This window comes from Peromyscus californicus, unplaced genomic scaffold, assembly GCF_007827085.1.
Source record: "Peromyscus californicus insignis strain IS unplaced genomic scaffold, ASM782708v3 Scaffold_10__1_contigs__length_136768540, whole genome shotgun sequence".
NCBI classification, from domain to species: Eukaryota; Metazoa; Chordata; class Mammalia; order Rodentia; family Cricetidae; genus Peromyscus; species Peromyscus californicus.
This window is the reverse complement of record NW_026294391.1, coordinates 1,417,165-1,433,109: the sequence shown is the minus strand read 5'-3', so window position 1 is coordinate 1,433,109 and position 15,945 is coordinate 1,417,165. Positions and strand designations below refer to the sequence as shown.

The following is a 15,945-nucleotide window of genomic DNA, read 5'->3' as shown; positions in this document are numbered from 1 at the left end:
TTGGGTCACTATTGGGCCCCCTGTACCTAGCAGACCCAAGAGATAGTGCCTCTTGTGCTGGAACTATTTGCCATTCAATTACTCAACCATTTGTTTAGTACTGACTGTGCCAGGCACTATTATAGGTATTTGAGACATACATTAGCAGATAAAACATCTCTGTCCTAAGGCTTATGAAACTTCAATAATAAACACAACTAACTATAAGTTAAAGTTGAAGGGCTGGAGAGATACTCAGCAGTTAATAGCACTGGCTGCTGTTCTGGAGGACTTGGATTTGGCTTCCAGCACCAGCATACCTGCTCACAACTATTACTATGGTTCTAAGGGATGGGATCCATATGCCCTCTTCTGGTCTGGACACCAGTCATACACATGGTACACAGACATACCTGCAGGCAAAACATCCATACACAAATCATTTTTAAAAAGTTAATCTAACATGGACTAGGGCTGTAGCTATTGCTTGCCTAGCATGCATCAGACTGAGTTCAATCTCCAGTTCTGCATAAAGCTGTGTGTGGTAGTACACACCTATAATTGCAGGACTGGGGAGATAGTTGGAAGAGAATCAAGGGTTTGGGCCAGCCTGGCCTATGTGAAATCTTGTTTCAAACCAAGCTGACTTGGTAAGATGGCTCAGCAGGTAAACACCAAGCCTGACAACCTGAGTTCAATCACCAATACCCACATGGTGGAAGAGAGCCAACTCCTGCAAGTTTCCTCCGACCTTCACTTGTGTGCCACAGACAAATTTTTAAAACTATTCCATTTATTTAATTGGGGGGGGCATGGCACAGTGCACATGTGGAGGTCTCTCCATCATGTGGGTCCCAGGGATGGAACTCAGGCAATTAAGCTAGCCATCCTCTCAGCCTTATAATGTTTCTTCTTTTGAGACAGGATTTCTATGTAGCCCTGACTGTCCTAGAACTAGATATGTAGCCTCAAACTCACAGAGATCCACCTGCCTCTGCCTCTCAAAAGTGCTGGGATTAAAGGGGTGCACCACCATGCCTGGCCTATAAATTTTTGAAAGTTTTTTTTTAATGTGTCCCAGGTATGTATGTGTTGTGGATGAGTATGTTATGTGGATGCTTGATGAGGCTAAAAGGGCATCCTCACTATGCAAAATGATGGACTGAGGTCCTTCTTAGTTTCATATTTTTGTTTGTTTGATTTTTTTTTTGAGGCAGGGTTTCTTTGTGTAGCCTTGACTGTCCTAAAACTAACTCTGTAGACCAGGCTGGCCTTGAACTTAAAGAGATCCACCTGCCTCTGCCTCCTGAGTGACATCACCATCTGGCTAGTTTCGTATTGTTTAAAATGATAAGCATAGGGAATCTCACACTCTGATGAGAAAAGCAAGGGGAAAATGTAAAATGAAACATTTGTGTCCATTGGTGTTTATTCACTCCATGTAATTATGTATTTTACAAGAATGACATCCCCTGGAGCTGGAGATACAGGTAGTTGTGAACCACTTGATGCTGGTGTTGGGAACCAAACTCAGGTCTTCTGGATGAGCAGCAAGTGCTTGTAACCACTGAGCCATTTCTCCAGCCCCAGTCCCATCAATTTATATTTTAATTGTTTAAAAGTTGATCAATGAGCTGGGCATTATGGTGCAAATGAGCTGGAGAAGTTGGCAGAGGGCTAAGAAAACCAAGTGTGGTGGCATATGCCTGTAATCCCAGCACTTGGATGGTGGAGACAGGAAAAATCCAGACTTCAAGGTCATTCTTGACTACATAGTGAATTCAAGGCCAGCTTGAGCTACAAAAGACCCTGTCTGAAAACAAAACAACAAAGTGTTGACCAAGACTGTGTATTAGCTCAGCAGTGGAGCACATACAATGTTGGGAATGGACTTTAATATTGCAAGTAAATAAACATCTAAAAATTAAAAACCGCACTTTCAAAAGGCATACAGCCAAGTGGGGACCTGGAATAATGGGATTGCAACAGGATGAAATGAGTGTGGTTATGGGGCAAATTCATTGCAGGCAAAGGGAACAGCAAGTTAAGTATGAAGTCCCAGAGGTTCAACTGTGCCTGCTATATTCAAGAACAACTAGAAATGAAATTCTGTTGTGAAAGGAAGGGTAGGTGATTGTCAGTTAAGTGACAGACCTGATGTCTATCCTAGCAATGAGGACTTCAATGGCTGAAGAAGTCCTTGCCGATAATGAACCTTGCTTGAAAATCCTAACTGGAAAGGGAGGGAGGAGGGAAGGCAGGAAGACTGACCAAGGGAAGCCCAGAAGAGGCAAGGAAGTTCCTGCGTCCAGTGTAAGGAAGTCTCATAAGGCATGCAGAAATGTTTGGGATATCATTTTCTAGGGAGAGGAATGAGAGGTTAAGTATGTGCCAATGTTGGCTGTGTAACAGAACCTAGTAAGTAAATAAGGCTGTGGCAGGCCGGGCGGTGGTGGTGCACGCCTTTAAGCCCAGCACTCAGGAGGCAGAGCCAGGCGGATCTCTGTGAGTTCGAGGCTAGCCTGATCTACAGAGCGAGATCCAGGACAGGCACCAAAACTATACAGAGAAACTCTGTCTCGAAAAACAAAACAAAACACCCGAAAAACAACAACAACAAAAAAAGACTGTGTGGCGGGCAAGAACGGGTAATTGAAAGGTGTCAAAAAAAAAAAATTAGGGGAGCATGTAAGCGAAGAAGCTTCACCCAAGCCAAAGTTCCAAACATGCCCCTCTTAAAAGGTCTACCTTTCCTCTCAGCCTAGGTTCTACCACACCAAGAAACTACAGGAGAACCTGGGAATGGTTAAGGGAGGGACCCAACTGATTGAGTGCTCTTTGGACCAATTATATTATGGGATATTCAGAGAACTTCTGAGAGGCGCTCAGAACAAAAAGGCGAGCCCGAAAGCCAATAAAAACCCTGCAAAGGAGGCAAGCGAGGGGAAAGCAAGATCACGCCTCTTTAGCTTTGCCACGCCCTTCATTCTTGCTTGGCCTCACCACAGGGAGCAAGTCCGATTGGCTGAGCGACAAATTTTAAAGGGCGGGGCTACTACGTTTCACAGTGGGAACCGAGCTAGAGGTGGAGGGAGGGTTGCAGGGCGGGGCTAGATTGTCCTATCTATGGTGGGAAAGGCCAATGATAATCCAGGACACCTCGCCTAGAAAGTCATCTCGAGCCTTTAAATTCTTGTTTCCCGAGGCATCACAAAGGACTAGAACTGCTTGGCTCACCTGTTCTTTTCCTCCTTGCAAAAGTCTCCTTTGCCACCATGGGGATGTACCAAGTGAGACTGTAGGGGAAGCAATAGGTGACTGGTACGCCAGGCTACTGGCTGCTGTTCACCTCGATGCTATTAAAATTCTGGCAAGATCAAAACTGACTACTAACCCACCTCTACATCCCCCTGGCGCCGTTCCGGGGCCAGCGCCACATTCCCCGGTGGGCACGCAATGGCCGCACCCCCTCCCGCTGCAGACAGGTCTTTTGGTACACTCAGCCCGAGGTGAGTCTCCTCCTTCCTCCTTTCCAGCGCGTGCGTGCGCATGCGCGAAGCGCGGCGCGCGCGGCTGTTGGGCCGCTGGCTGTGGGGCCCTGGGATCCGCTGCGTCTCCGCGAGCAGTCCGCTTTGAGTCGCGAGCCGCCGTGAACACCCGGATTCCAGCGGGCGCTTGCGAGCACGGGGGCATCGCCCGCAGCGGCCAAGCTCATGGCCGACTGAGCGGGACGCCGCCTCCGCCTCAGCCGCCGCCGCCGCCGCCGCCGCCTCTTCCTCCTCAGCCGGCGGCGGCCCGGGCCCAGCAGCCATGGCCGAAGACTACTGGGACGGTCGCCTGCGGCGAACTGGAGGAAAAGGAGGTCGCGCGGCCTCATTCCAGGCCGCCGCCCCAGGCGCCGCCGCGCCGGCCCCGCGGCTCTGAGGTTACTCGCGCGCCCCCTCCGGTGAGCGTGTCCTCGATACTTAGGGTGGGGGCTGCCCTTCCTAGAGAACCAACCCGATCCTAGGCGGTACTAGGACCAGAGTTAGGGGGTTCTGGGCTGCTTGGCTGTCAGGTGCCCCCTCCCCCTCGAGTTTCCCAGAATGCACCGGGGGGGTCATTTGGGGCCTCCCTGACCTTGGCCCCGCCCTGGGCCCCTGTCCTGGGAGCTGAGGATGGGAAATGCTGTGGATCCTAAGGGGGAGAGGGGTGATAAAAGGACTGGAGTTACGGAAATGGAATGATAAAGTAGTGGTGAAAGATTCAAGGTTGCTAAGGGGATAGTAAAAAGCCTTACGACTGTGTAAGAGTTCAGGCCCAGTGAGTGCTTGTGGAAGTGGGTTGCAGGGCCATGAGGGACGCAAGGATGTATAACGGGGGGGGGGGGGGAGGGGGGAGGAGAGGGGGCAGTCCAAAAACATGCTAATGGAGATTAGGGCTGCAGAGAAGCCCAGTGTAAATGGAGAAATGGTGGTAGAAGTACCAGAAGGTGGCCAATAGAGTTAGGGTTCTGAGGCCCAGTATGTGATGATGAAGGTCAGGATAATGTTAATATTGTGTTTGTCCACGGGATTAGGGGTGGCATCTTTTCTGGAATCCGGGTGTGTTCGTGGAGGTAGTTGATGGACTCAAATGTTGAGTGTGTGCTGATGATGGAGGGTCATGGTGGAAAGGGTATATAGATGTTGTAATAAAGATCTAGGTAGTGTGGAACCCAGTATATGCCATTGCAGGCAGAACTGTTGAAGGACCTGAGGGTGTGTGTAATGGGGCAGGGTGGTGGAAGGCAGACCTGTACTATTGGGTACCAGAAGTGTGCATACATGTGTATGGGAGAGTGCCAGTATATGAAGTATATGGCGCTCAGCACACCAAGGCTTACAGTGAAATGTGAAGACAGAGAATATGAATTTCCAGAAAGTATGGGGTAGTACTATATATGAAGTTCTAGAGCAGTGGTTATCAACCTCTAGGTCACTACCCCTCTGGGGGTCACATATTAGATATCCTACATAGCAGATATTTGCATTATGAGCCACGACAGTAGCAAAATTATAGCTATGAAGTAGCAACAAAAATAATTGGAGATTGGGGGTCACAACATGAAGAACTCTATTAAAGGGTCACAGCATTAGGAAGGTTGAGAATCGCTGCTCTAGAGGCTGCTACTGTGGGTTTAGAACTACACAGACACTTAATGTATGCTATTGGGGGATGAGAGCATAAAGTAAAATATGCTGATGAACATCAGAACACTGTGAATACTGTGTTCTTCCTGTTCATGGGCCACTGAAGTGTGTTGAATCAGGGAGTGCTACAGGGGCAGATTTGGGGGGGGATGGGAATCTAGTGTGTAGTGGAAGAAATGGAGCTATGAAGGAAATCAATTGTGATCCAAAGGGTTAATATTAATAGTAGGGGGGTGGGGGTTGAAGCAGAGGGGATAGGAATAGGTGATGGTGTAAAGTGTGCCAAAGTGAAATGGAGCCATGAAGAACTCAAGTGTATGTTAATGGGGGTCAGGGTTAAATAGAGGAGCTATAAATGAGGGTCAGTCTGATATAGAATAGTGTGTTTGTCCTTGGAGAATAGTAGGGCTAAGTAAGGATTCATGGTGTGCTAATAGGGAGTCAGGACTAGGTGAAGCCTGATGTGTGCTAGTAGGGGTCAAGACAGAGTGAAGATTCAGTTTGTGCTGAGGGAAAAGACAGTATAGTGGAAGTACAGGACAGAATGTATGTTAATGATGGTCACAACTGTAAAGGTAAGGGCTAGAGAGATGGTTCAGCTATTAAGAGCATATACTGCTTTTCCAGACTACCTGAGTTCAGATCCCAGCGTGCACATGATGCTCACAACTGTGAAGGGGCCTGAGTGTTTAAAAAAAAAAAAACTGGTCAGGGATTGTACAAGGTTCACTATGTACTAATGTGACTCAGAGCAGTGTGACGGTCCAGAGAATGCTGATTTGGGTCAGCTGTAGAGCACCTTGAGTGCATGTTAATAAGGATCAGAATCCAGAGGGGACACTATGTTACTGGGGTAGGGCAGTGCTACAGAGAGGCTAAGAAGCGTCGAGGCTAGGAAGGGACTTAGAATATGGTGGCGACAGGAGTTGCTTGAAGAGGGCAAATACATACTAACAGAGTTTTGAGTGCTAAAGGGAGTTAGAGGTAAAAAGAGAAATCATGATGTTAATGGGAGTTAGGTGTAGTGAGGGCACGCCTTTAATCCCAGCACTTGGGAGGCAGAGGCAGGCGGATCTCTTGAGTTTGAGGCCAGCCTTGCTTACAGAGTGAGTTCCAGGAGAGGCTCCAAAGCTACACAGAGAAACCCTGTCTCAAAAAAAAAAAGATGTAAGCCGGGCGGTGGTGGCGCACGCCTTTAATCCCAGCACTCGGGAGGCAGAGCCAGGCGGATCTCTGTGAGTTCGAGGCCAGCCTGGTCTCCAAAGCGAGTTCCAGGAAAGGCGCAAAGCTACACAGAGAAACCCTGTCTCGAAAAACCAAAAAAAAAAAAAAAAAAAAGATGTAGTGAGAGCCTTCTTGAGGGTCAGTGTGTGCTTAATAGAGGTCAGGGTAGAATAGAAAGTGTTGTCGTATTAGAGTATGACAACTGTATGCTCAGTGGTGGAATTAGTGTGAGTGCCCTGGTGTGAGAGTAGCCTGGGGACAGGTCAGTGCGTCTTTTTGTGGGGGAAGTGCCAAGAAGGACAAATACCATATAGTTGTGGAATTCTTTTTTGGTTTTTCGAGACAGGGTTTCTCTGTGTAGCTTTGCGCCTTTCCTGGAGCTTGCTCTGTAGACCAGGCTGACCTCAAACTCACAGAGATCCGCCTGCCTCTGCCTCCCGAGTGCTGGGATTAAAGGTGTGCGCCACCACCGCCCGGCAGTTGTGGAATTCTCTTTCCCGATTCTTGCTCCTTCGCTTATTCTGAAGTCTGTAAGCTCAGAAACTGAAATTATGGTATTTAAGTTTTGCTGCTCATAAATGCTTAAGTGTATCTGATTCTAAGGGTCTGTCCCCCTCAAAGTGTTATATAATATCCTGTCTTCTTAAAATCCCCCAAAAGATGAGTTCTGGAAAATGTCCAGTCATTGAGGGTTCCAGTGTATGGTCATAAATTAATTCATAGCTCCCTTCCCATCCCTCATTTTCTTAGCCCCTTCCCTTATTCCTGTCACCACATACAAAATAACTGAGTATGGCCGGGCGGTGGTGGCTCACGCCTTTAATCCCAGCACTCGGGAGGCAGAGGCCGGCGGATCTCTGTGAGTTCGAGGCCAGCCTGGGCTACCAAGTGAGTCCCAGGAAAGGCGCAAAGCTACACAGAGAAACCCTGTCTCGAAAAACCAAAAAAAAAAAAAATAAATAACTGAGTATGAATGTCGTATGGGGACAAAAGGAAGTCTGAGAGCTGGCCACTTTCTAGACCTTAGATCCAGTGTTCAGCCTCCAAGGTCAGAGTTTTATGGTATTATTCTGGATTCTTTGTGGGTGGATCTTACCCTTATCTATCTGAGGTTTCTTCTGCTAGGCTGACTCTGCCTCCCTTCTAGAGGTAGCAGGCAGAAGTGGGAGTAGGAACTGCTGGAGTAAGCACTTTGTTTCACGGCAACAGATGAACCATTTCTTTTCTTGAATCCATCCCTGGCCTTATCCTCAACCTCCTATCTAGCTCTACTTCCCTTGGGCCCTGGGCCATCTCAAGACCTGCTGTGAGTACAGATGGTTCCTCAGCCAGGTCTTTCCCCTCCTTGCTGGCCCAGAGCCCAGGAATAAGCCGAAGAATGCCGACCTAAACCTTTTGGTACCCCCATCCCCTCCAGCAGCCCATCTAGGTCGTCTTCCTGTCAATTCTAGCATCCCTGGGTGTCTTCTTTGGGGTAGTCTGTGTCTGGGACTCACCTCAATAAAGGTTGGTCCTAGGCTCTCAGCCCCTTTATTCACTGCTTCTGTATGTACTTTTTGAGCTTCTACTCAGTGTCAGTCACTATTCCAGGTTCTTAGGCTATAACTATGGCCTCAAAATACAGAAATTACCCTGGTGGAGCACATCTTCTAGTTACAGTGGTGAGAAGACAGACAGTTAAAAAAAAAAAAAGAAAGAAAAAAGAAAAGAAAAAAAAAGAAACCAATAAGTAGATGGTATTATTTCTGAGGTGGTAGTGAGAAGTAGGGGACACGTTGGCAAGGTGTGGGAGCTCAAGACTGAGACTTTAAATAAGGTAACTCATGGAAGCCTCATGAAAAATGCGATATTTGAACAATGGGCTAGAGAGGATGGGGAGTGAGATATTTTACAGTCTTCAAAACAACCAGTGTACAGATCCTGAGGTATAAACTGTTGGGTGTGGTGCAGAACAGCAACTAGGAATGATCAAGGTGAGACCAGAGAAGTAATGGGGGTGAATGAAGTATATTCGACATATGGGCCACAGTAAGGACTGCTGTGTTTATTTGGGATGATAAGGAAGATGTGGTATATTCTCTAAGGAGAAAAGAAATATGACCTAGCTTTTTAAAAACCTGGGTTTGGACCCTGTGGATTCTAATCCTATCGAACCTTTCTAGCAGCTCTGAGGATAGCTGCTGTGTGTTGAGACATACCCCCCCCCCACAACTGCATCCAGTGGTTGGGCCTTTGCAGCCCTCCCCCTATTTGGATAGAGAAGTGGGGTGACCCATTAGTCACCATGACAGTGGTTGCTGGGGGAAGTGAGAGGGTCCCTGTGGGCCACAGGGAGCATTCTGCCTGGCAGTTGGGGGCAATGTGGGGCTGGTGCCATCGAAACATGCCATTCTATGGGCGCACCCAGGACCTTGTCACTAGTCCTTTGGTTTTAACTGAACCCCTTGTCCCAACTGTGGTTGCGTCTGTCACTACTGCTGCACCTGAGGATAGCTGCTGTGGAGTCTTATGCTCCCACAGTGAGACTATTGCCCTAGAGACCAACAGTCTACTGAGTGGACCCTTGTCCTCAGCCAGCCACCCAAGTCTTAGTACCCAGGTAGACTACTTAGGGATGGGCTAACAATAACAGAGGGCCCTATCCATGCTAAATTTCCAAGTATCTATAGTGGTTGAGTGGGCACTGACATGTTCTAGGTTGTTGTGGTCTTTCAGGGACCCATGCTGATCAAGCAGATGCTAATGTGGTCCCCATTTCTGTTCATGTCCCCGTTCAGGTTGCCATGGATCGGATGAAGAAGATCAAACGGCAGCTGTCAATGACACTCCGAGGGGGCCGAGGCATAGACAAGACCAATGGTGCCCCTGAGCAGATAGGCCTGGATGAGAGTGGTGGTGGTGGTGGCAGTGACCTTGGAGAGGCCCCTACCCGTGTTGCCCCTGGGGAGCTTCGCTCTGGACGGGGCCCACTCAGCTCTGCACCAGGTGAGTCCACTTTGATCATTCTCTCTCCCTGCCCCAGCTCCCAGATACTACCTCCCAGTGCATTCCTTAGACTCTTGTTTTCCTTCCTTTTTTCATTTTCTCCCCCTTCCCTGTCATCCATTTCTAACACTTTCTGTACCTCCTTCCTTGATTTTATATCCAGGCCCCAGGCGGGAGGAATGGTACCTTGCCTGTTGCAGCTGCCCCAAGGCTCTCTGCCTTTTTTCTGCACTCTGTGGTGGCCCTCTCAGTCTCATTGGGTCTGCCTTCTCAGGGCTCTTGGCAATACCTGTCACCACTAGCCTTCTGACCCATGGGCATTTACCATCTCAGCTCATCTCTGATGGAGTATACTGTACTAGATGACCATGCCCCTTCCATATCTGTCCTGGGCCCACCTGGATTTCCTAGTCTGCTCTAGGGGCGATGTATACACATGGATATGATGAAGGAATGTATTGTTTTGGGGGCAGGAGGGAGTGTTCTTGACTCCAATGACCTGGCATTTCCCTCTCCCCACCACCAGAAATTGTGCACGAGGACATGAAGATGGGGTCTGATGGGGAGAGTGACCAGGCTTCAGCCACATCGTCAGATGAGGTGCAGTCTCCAGTGAGAGTACGCATGCGCAACCACCCACCACGGAAGATCTCCACTGAGGTACTTGATTCCTGTCCCACTGATGGGAGAGTTGGAGAATGGGGTTGTGTTTGGGGAGGTGGAGCTTATGATCATGCTTCTCTTTCATCTTGGCTGCTAGGACATCAACAAACGCCTGTCACTACCAGCTGACATCCGGCTGCCCGAGGGCTACCTTGAAAAGCTGACCCTCAATAGCCCCATCTTTGACAAGCCTCTTAGCCGGCGACTCCGCCGTGTTAGCCTGGTAAGCATCTTTTTGTCTACCACCTATCCCACTCTCCCAGTGCCCTGCTCCAGCCTGCTTCAGCGTACCTCCTTTACTCCACAGTCTGAGATTGGCTTTGGAAAACTGGAGACCTACATCAAGCTGGACAAGCTGGGTGAGGTGAGACAATCAAAAGAGGACCGTGGTGAGGTCAGTATGAACTCCATGCAACCTCGTTGCACCTCTGCTGTCGTACTTCCTCACACTCCAGGGTACCTATGCCACTGTCTACAAAGGCAAAAGCAAGCTCACAGACAACCTTGTGGCACTCAAGGAGATCAGACTGGAACATGAAGAAGGGGCACCGTGCACTGCTATCCGGGAAGGTACAGACCCTATCCTTAGACTTTCTTGACTCCATGACACACACACTCTCTGTGGTGAGTAAGGATTCAAAGACTGGGGTTTTTCAGACCTTCTCTCCTTACCTTTGCAACATTGTGGCCTTCATGAGAGTGCCCACCATCTATATACCCAGGTAATAATCAAGGTAATTAGGGATCTAAATGGATCAAGGAAGGTAAATTAATTACAAATTATGGTGTTTGCTTTCATTCTTCGAGCACTCCTTAAAGTGTTCAGAAAATCACTTGGAATAGATTTGAATTACACAAAAAGTGAGTATAAATTCCAGCCTGTGTGCTTAGGTTTGGACAAGACCCCTTCCCAGAAAGCAAAAGCAGATTGTGAAAATATAGTGTCACATGAAGTTGGGGCTGTAGTCCCACACTTTTGCTTGGTACTCTTGTCTAAGCCTTATTTTCTACATGTGGATCATTGAGACACACCTACTTCTTAGCATATTGTAAATCAGAGCTAGGTGCTCTGAGGCATTACCCTAAACTGCACAGGGAAAGAAGGAAACATCTAAGCTCATATCTGTCTGGTCCTTATCTTTATTTTGAGGATGGGGCTCTCACTGTTGCTCTATTCTGTTCCATGCTTTCTACAGTATCCCTGCTCAAGGACCTCAAGCATGCCAACATCGTCACACTACATGACATTATCCACACAGAGAAGTCCCTAACCCTTGTCTTTGAATACTTGGTAAGGTTGGATAGCAGTAGACCCCAGGGAGGTGGGAAAATGGCCAGGAGCCATAGTATGTGACTCTTGTTCCTGTACTACCTCTTTTGTCCTCAGGACAAGGACCTGAAGCAGTACCTGGATGACTGTGGGAATGTCATCAACATGCACAATGTGAAAGTGGGTGTGGGACAGAAAGCAGGATTAGGAGGGGGCCCCCCACTCACCCACTCCTGTACAAATCTCCCAGGAACAGTCTTCCTGTATGATGTTTTTACTGGGAGCTCTTGGAGGGCATTGGGAGCCTGTCATCTTTTCTGTGATAAGACATTGGGCTCAGTGTCGGTTTGGGAGGGAGCAGTGCCTGCCTGCTGCCAAGTAATGGGCTAGTGGATATCTTTTGACTTCTGCCTACCATTCCTGGGTCTGCAGCTATTCCTGTTCCAGTTGCTCCGTGGCCTGGCCTACTGCCACAGGCAGAAGGTGCTACACCGAGACCTCAAGCCCCAGAACCTACTCATCAACGAGAGGGGAGAGCTCAAACTGGCAGACTTCGGTACCATCAGCCTCCCCTTTCTTCCCTCTGACTCCTCAACCTTAATCTCCAAGCAACTCACTTCCCTATGACCACCCAGCTTCATTCCCCTTCAGCCTCTCCAGACTTTGATTATGGCAGGCATTCTTAGTCCCAGTTATACTCTATTCCAAGCTTTGCCCACAGCCTCCTCGTTCCAGCTGCTCTTTTATTTATTTATTTATTTATTTATTTATTTATTTATTTTTGCCTCCCAGGCCTGGCACGTGCCAAGTCAATCCCTACTAAAACATACTCCAATGAAGTGGTGACATTGTGGTACCGGCCCCCTGATATCCTTCTCGGATCCACAGACTACTCTACCCAAATTGACATGTGGTGAGGAGAGGTGGAAGTGTGGAAGGGAGTGACTCCCCAGCCAACTTCCCCTACTCATGATGCCTTTCTTGCCCAGGGGTGTGGGCTGCATCTTCTATGAGATGGCCACAGGCCGGCCCCTCTTCCCGGGTTCCACAGTGGAAGAACAGCTGCACTTCATCTTCCGCATTTTGGGTGAGGAGGAAGTTTGTGCCTGAGGAGCTGTGGGGACATGCAGGAAAGACCTGAGATGTTTGGGGTAACTTGGCTTGTCTTCTATACTAGGAACCCCAACTGAGGAGACATGGCCAGGCATCCTATCCAATGAAGAGTTTAGAACATACAACTACCCTAAGTACCGAGCTGAGGCCCTTCTGAGCCATGCACCCCGGTGAGGCTGATGGGTAGGTGGGCATTAGGGGCCAGAATGTCTGAACTCAATGTAAAGTGCATCTCCTTATCTTGTGTTAGACTTGATAGCGACGGAGCTGACCTCCTCAACAAGCTGCTACAGGTGAGACCATCTTTGGAGGTCAACCTTAACAGGGATGGGGTTCCAGGTGTAGGAAATGGGACCTTCCTTCCCCAAGGGCAGTCTCTGAGGAGGGCAGGTCAAGAGACCTATGTTGAAAGTAACAGTATACCAATACAGTCTCTTCTGTCCAACTCAGTTTGAGGGTCGCAATCGGATTTCTGCTGAGGATGCCATGAAACATCCATTCTTCCTCAGCCTGGGGGAGCGGATCCACAAACTTCCTGACAGTGAGTGTAGTTGGGGAATGAGTGGGTGGCTCAAGTTGGGGCTGTGGAGAGCAGAACCACTGGGATGTAGGGTGCTGGTTTGTGCCATCACTAAGGAGGGAATATCCTCATGCACATGTGGCAGGTTGTATCTATTAGGAAGAAATTTTGTTTTCATCTTGGATTCCTTTCAATTTTTATGAAAATTCTCATATAGTACATACAGATGCAATATCCAAAAAAAGTGTACACCACAGGTTTTACAAACTAAGCACCCATATGACTTTCAGACAGTTCAAAACCGATGGGGGAGGTTCCCCTAAAGCTTCCTTATACTGTATTTGGCATTCCTGGCCCCTTCCTGTAATAATAGAGCTAGCTGGGGGATTCTTTTGAGGCAAGGTTGTGCTAGGTAGCCCTGGCTTGTGGTGTGGTGTGAGACAAATATTCACGTGAATCAGATAGACCTTAGGCTTGCTATGTAGCTTAGGATGACCTTGAACTGGTCTTGCCACCACCTCCCAAGTGCTAAAATTAGTAGGTGCATGTTGCCACACCTGGCTTTCTATAAAGATTTTTAAAAACCTCATTTTGGTGGGCTGCTGTTTTTATTTTGGGGGACACTCTTATCCTCTTCACTATTGTTGCCTAGGCTAGCCTGGAACTTGTGACAATCCTCCTGTCTCAGACTCCTAGTAACTGAGATTACAGTCATGAGCCACTATGCCTGGCTTAAAAATCTCAGCACACAGAAGAAAGAGGAATGTGGATTTCTGTCAATTCAAGGCCAGCCAGGTCTACATAGTGAGTTCCAGCAGAGCCAGGGTTATAAAGACCATGTCTCAAAAGTAAAACAAAAGTTCATTACACAAAAAAATTGTTGACCTTTCATATCTACCCATTAATTAAATCCCAAACCACCACCTTGCATGTAGATTTGTAGGTAGTATTTATATTAACATTATTATACCTGATAAACTTAATACATTTTTTTATCTCATGCAGTGTTCCAGTAGTAGTCCATGTCCCATCTTTAGTTACAGGCAGTTTGATAGAAGAAAGTCAAGCTTCTCAAAGAAGGAGCAACTTGTTCTAATTCACTCAGTGAGGCCATGTGAGTTTTGTTCTGGGTAGACCCACAGGTCATCCCCCACTTACATGTCTCTTTATCCACAGCTACTTCCATATTTGCACTAAAGGAGGTACAGCTACAAAAGGAGGCCAATATTCGGTCTTCTTCCATGCCTGACTCAGGTACGTGTGGCCCTCCCCTCCTCTTGCTCCACCCACCTGTCTGCTTATCCACTAACAGCCATTCACTCTACTTTCCCCTGCAGGCAGGCCAGCTTTCCGTGTGGTGGATACGGAGTTCTAAGCCAGTTCTAAGCCACAGACCAAGGCCCCAGCAGGCAGCAGCTGGAGGGATGCCACACCCCTCACAGGGCAGCCCCCATCTGCAGTCCTCCCTGCTTGTTGCCTGCCTACCTGCCTGAGCCACACTTTGCTACCAACTTGTCCCCTGCCACCTGCCTAAACACCCAACAACTGGCCTGGCCTGTCAACCCATCCACTGGCCTGTCAAGTCAACCATTGGCCTGTCTGCTGGGTGCTAACAAAGCTCTCACCACTACTTTGCTTGATGTGTCTCTGTCTTGGTAGTTGCCGGCGGACAGAATGGCCATGTCAGTCTCCCACACTAAGGCTAGGCCTTCCCCTCTTCATCATGCTCTCCCCCAGGACCACTACCCCATGGCCAGCCAGAGGTTTGAAGCTTGCCCAGGCCAGGGCCCTTGATTGACTTTGAGTAGAAGGTGGTGATGCCTTGGGTCTGAGGCATCCTCTGCCTGATTTCCCACCTGTCCCACCTGCCTCTGTATGGGCCTTCTTTTTTGTTAGTTTCTTTTAATGTTTTTTTTTATTATTTTTAATGAGGTTCTCACTTTTTAATGCAATATCTCTGTATACAGACTGGCTGGGCCCTACTCCCTGAGTGTTGGCCCTCCTACAGTATTTTGTGCAATGAAGTCCCACTCTCAGCCTTTCAGAGGCAGGGACCCAGACCCTATTCAGATCCTGACCATCACTAGACCCTGGGATTGGCTATGGGAAAGCATGCCTCAGCCACCTTCCTCCCCATCTAGTGTCCCCAGCTATAGGGGGACCTGAGAACTACCAGAGACTGGGAGATGGACATTTGGGGGTCTGTTTTTTTCCCTCCTTCAGTCCTGTAGCCGGGGCCTCCTTCCTTCTCAGGGTCTCCCCAGCCCAGCTCTGCCTAGCCCTCATGCCCTGTCCCACTCGGTGCTGTTGAGTAGGGGCTCTGCCAGGAATTGACCAGCTTTGTGAGGAGCCATATATAATATGTGTATGTGCACAAGCAGGGGACATGTGGGAGCTTGTGCCCAGTTGTTATATCCCAATCCATGGGAGGGTAAGGCAGGGCAAGGACAGTCTCCTGGATGGATGGTTTGCTCCCCTTCCTCCACCCTAAGCCTTGGGACCCTTAAATGGGGTGGGAGGGCAAGGGAGGGTGCCCTTCTAGTAGGGTTTGGGGGGATTGGGTTCCTGAATGCACCATAATCGCTGTATGAAATATTAAAAAAAAAAGTCTAAAATGAAAACTCTGGTTGTAAATCATCATAAAGGCAAGGGGGCTTAAGCTAGGATGATTACTGGGACATTGGTGAATCCATACCTGGTCCCATCAACTAAAATCATTGGGAAGGAGTTGCCTGGAAGTGTGGTGGAATTATGAAAAAAAACTTGACGGAATTGCACATAGACTGGTGGGATGAGTTGAAGCAGTAGGGCAGACTTAATTGTGTTACTGAGAATCAATAACTGAGCAGAAAGGAGTTAGATTTATCCAGCAGTGTGGACAGGCCTGACAGAATGGAGGTAGAAAGTATATATAAGTTGGAAGAAATTTGGAAGGCCCAGTATATCCAGAACGGTATAAGGCAGAAAGATCCAATATGACTATATGTCTGGCTGACACTATGGAGAGGCCAATTAGAGAA

The 15,945-nt window shown here is 48.3% G+C and overlaps 1 protein-coding gene across 3 annotated transcripts; it reads left to right on the top strand.

Moving 5' to 3' along the window:
• Positions 1–3,210: 3,210 nt before the first annotated feature.
• On the top strand, positions 3,211–14,555 carry Cdk16 (cyclin dependent kinase 16). Of its 3 annotated transcripts, none has more exons than XM_052729725.1 (16): positions 3,211–3,488; positions 9,152–9,359; positions 9,886–10,019; positions 10,120–10,245; positions 10,330–10,386; positions 10,478–10,592; positions 11,219–11,313; positions 11,410–11,472; positions 11,725–11,848; positions 12,085–12,205; positions 12,282–12,379; positions 12,470–12,575; positions 12,656–12,698; positions 12,856–12,946; positions 14,102–14,179; positions 14,263–14,555. In XM_052729725.1, exons 2-16 carry the CDS (start codon positions 9,158–9,160, stop codon positions 14,298–14,300), a joined length of 1,491 nt encoding a protein of 496 aa, XP_052585685.1. In that variant the 5' UTR covers positions 3,211–3,488; positions 9,152–9,157; the 3' UTR covers positions 14,301–14,555. The 3 variants fall into 3 exon arrangements, with proteins under 3 accessions (XP_052585685.1, XP_052587013.1, XP_052586263.1); XM_052731053.1 differs by lacking the exon at positions 3,211–3,488 and adding an exon at positions 3,535–3,925; XM_052730303.1 differs by lacking the exon at positions 3,211–3,488 and adding an exon at positions 3,818–3,925 and having other exon boundaries at positions 12,665–12,698.
• Positions 14,556–15,945: the final 1,390 nt, after the last annotated feature.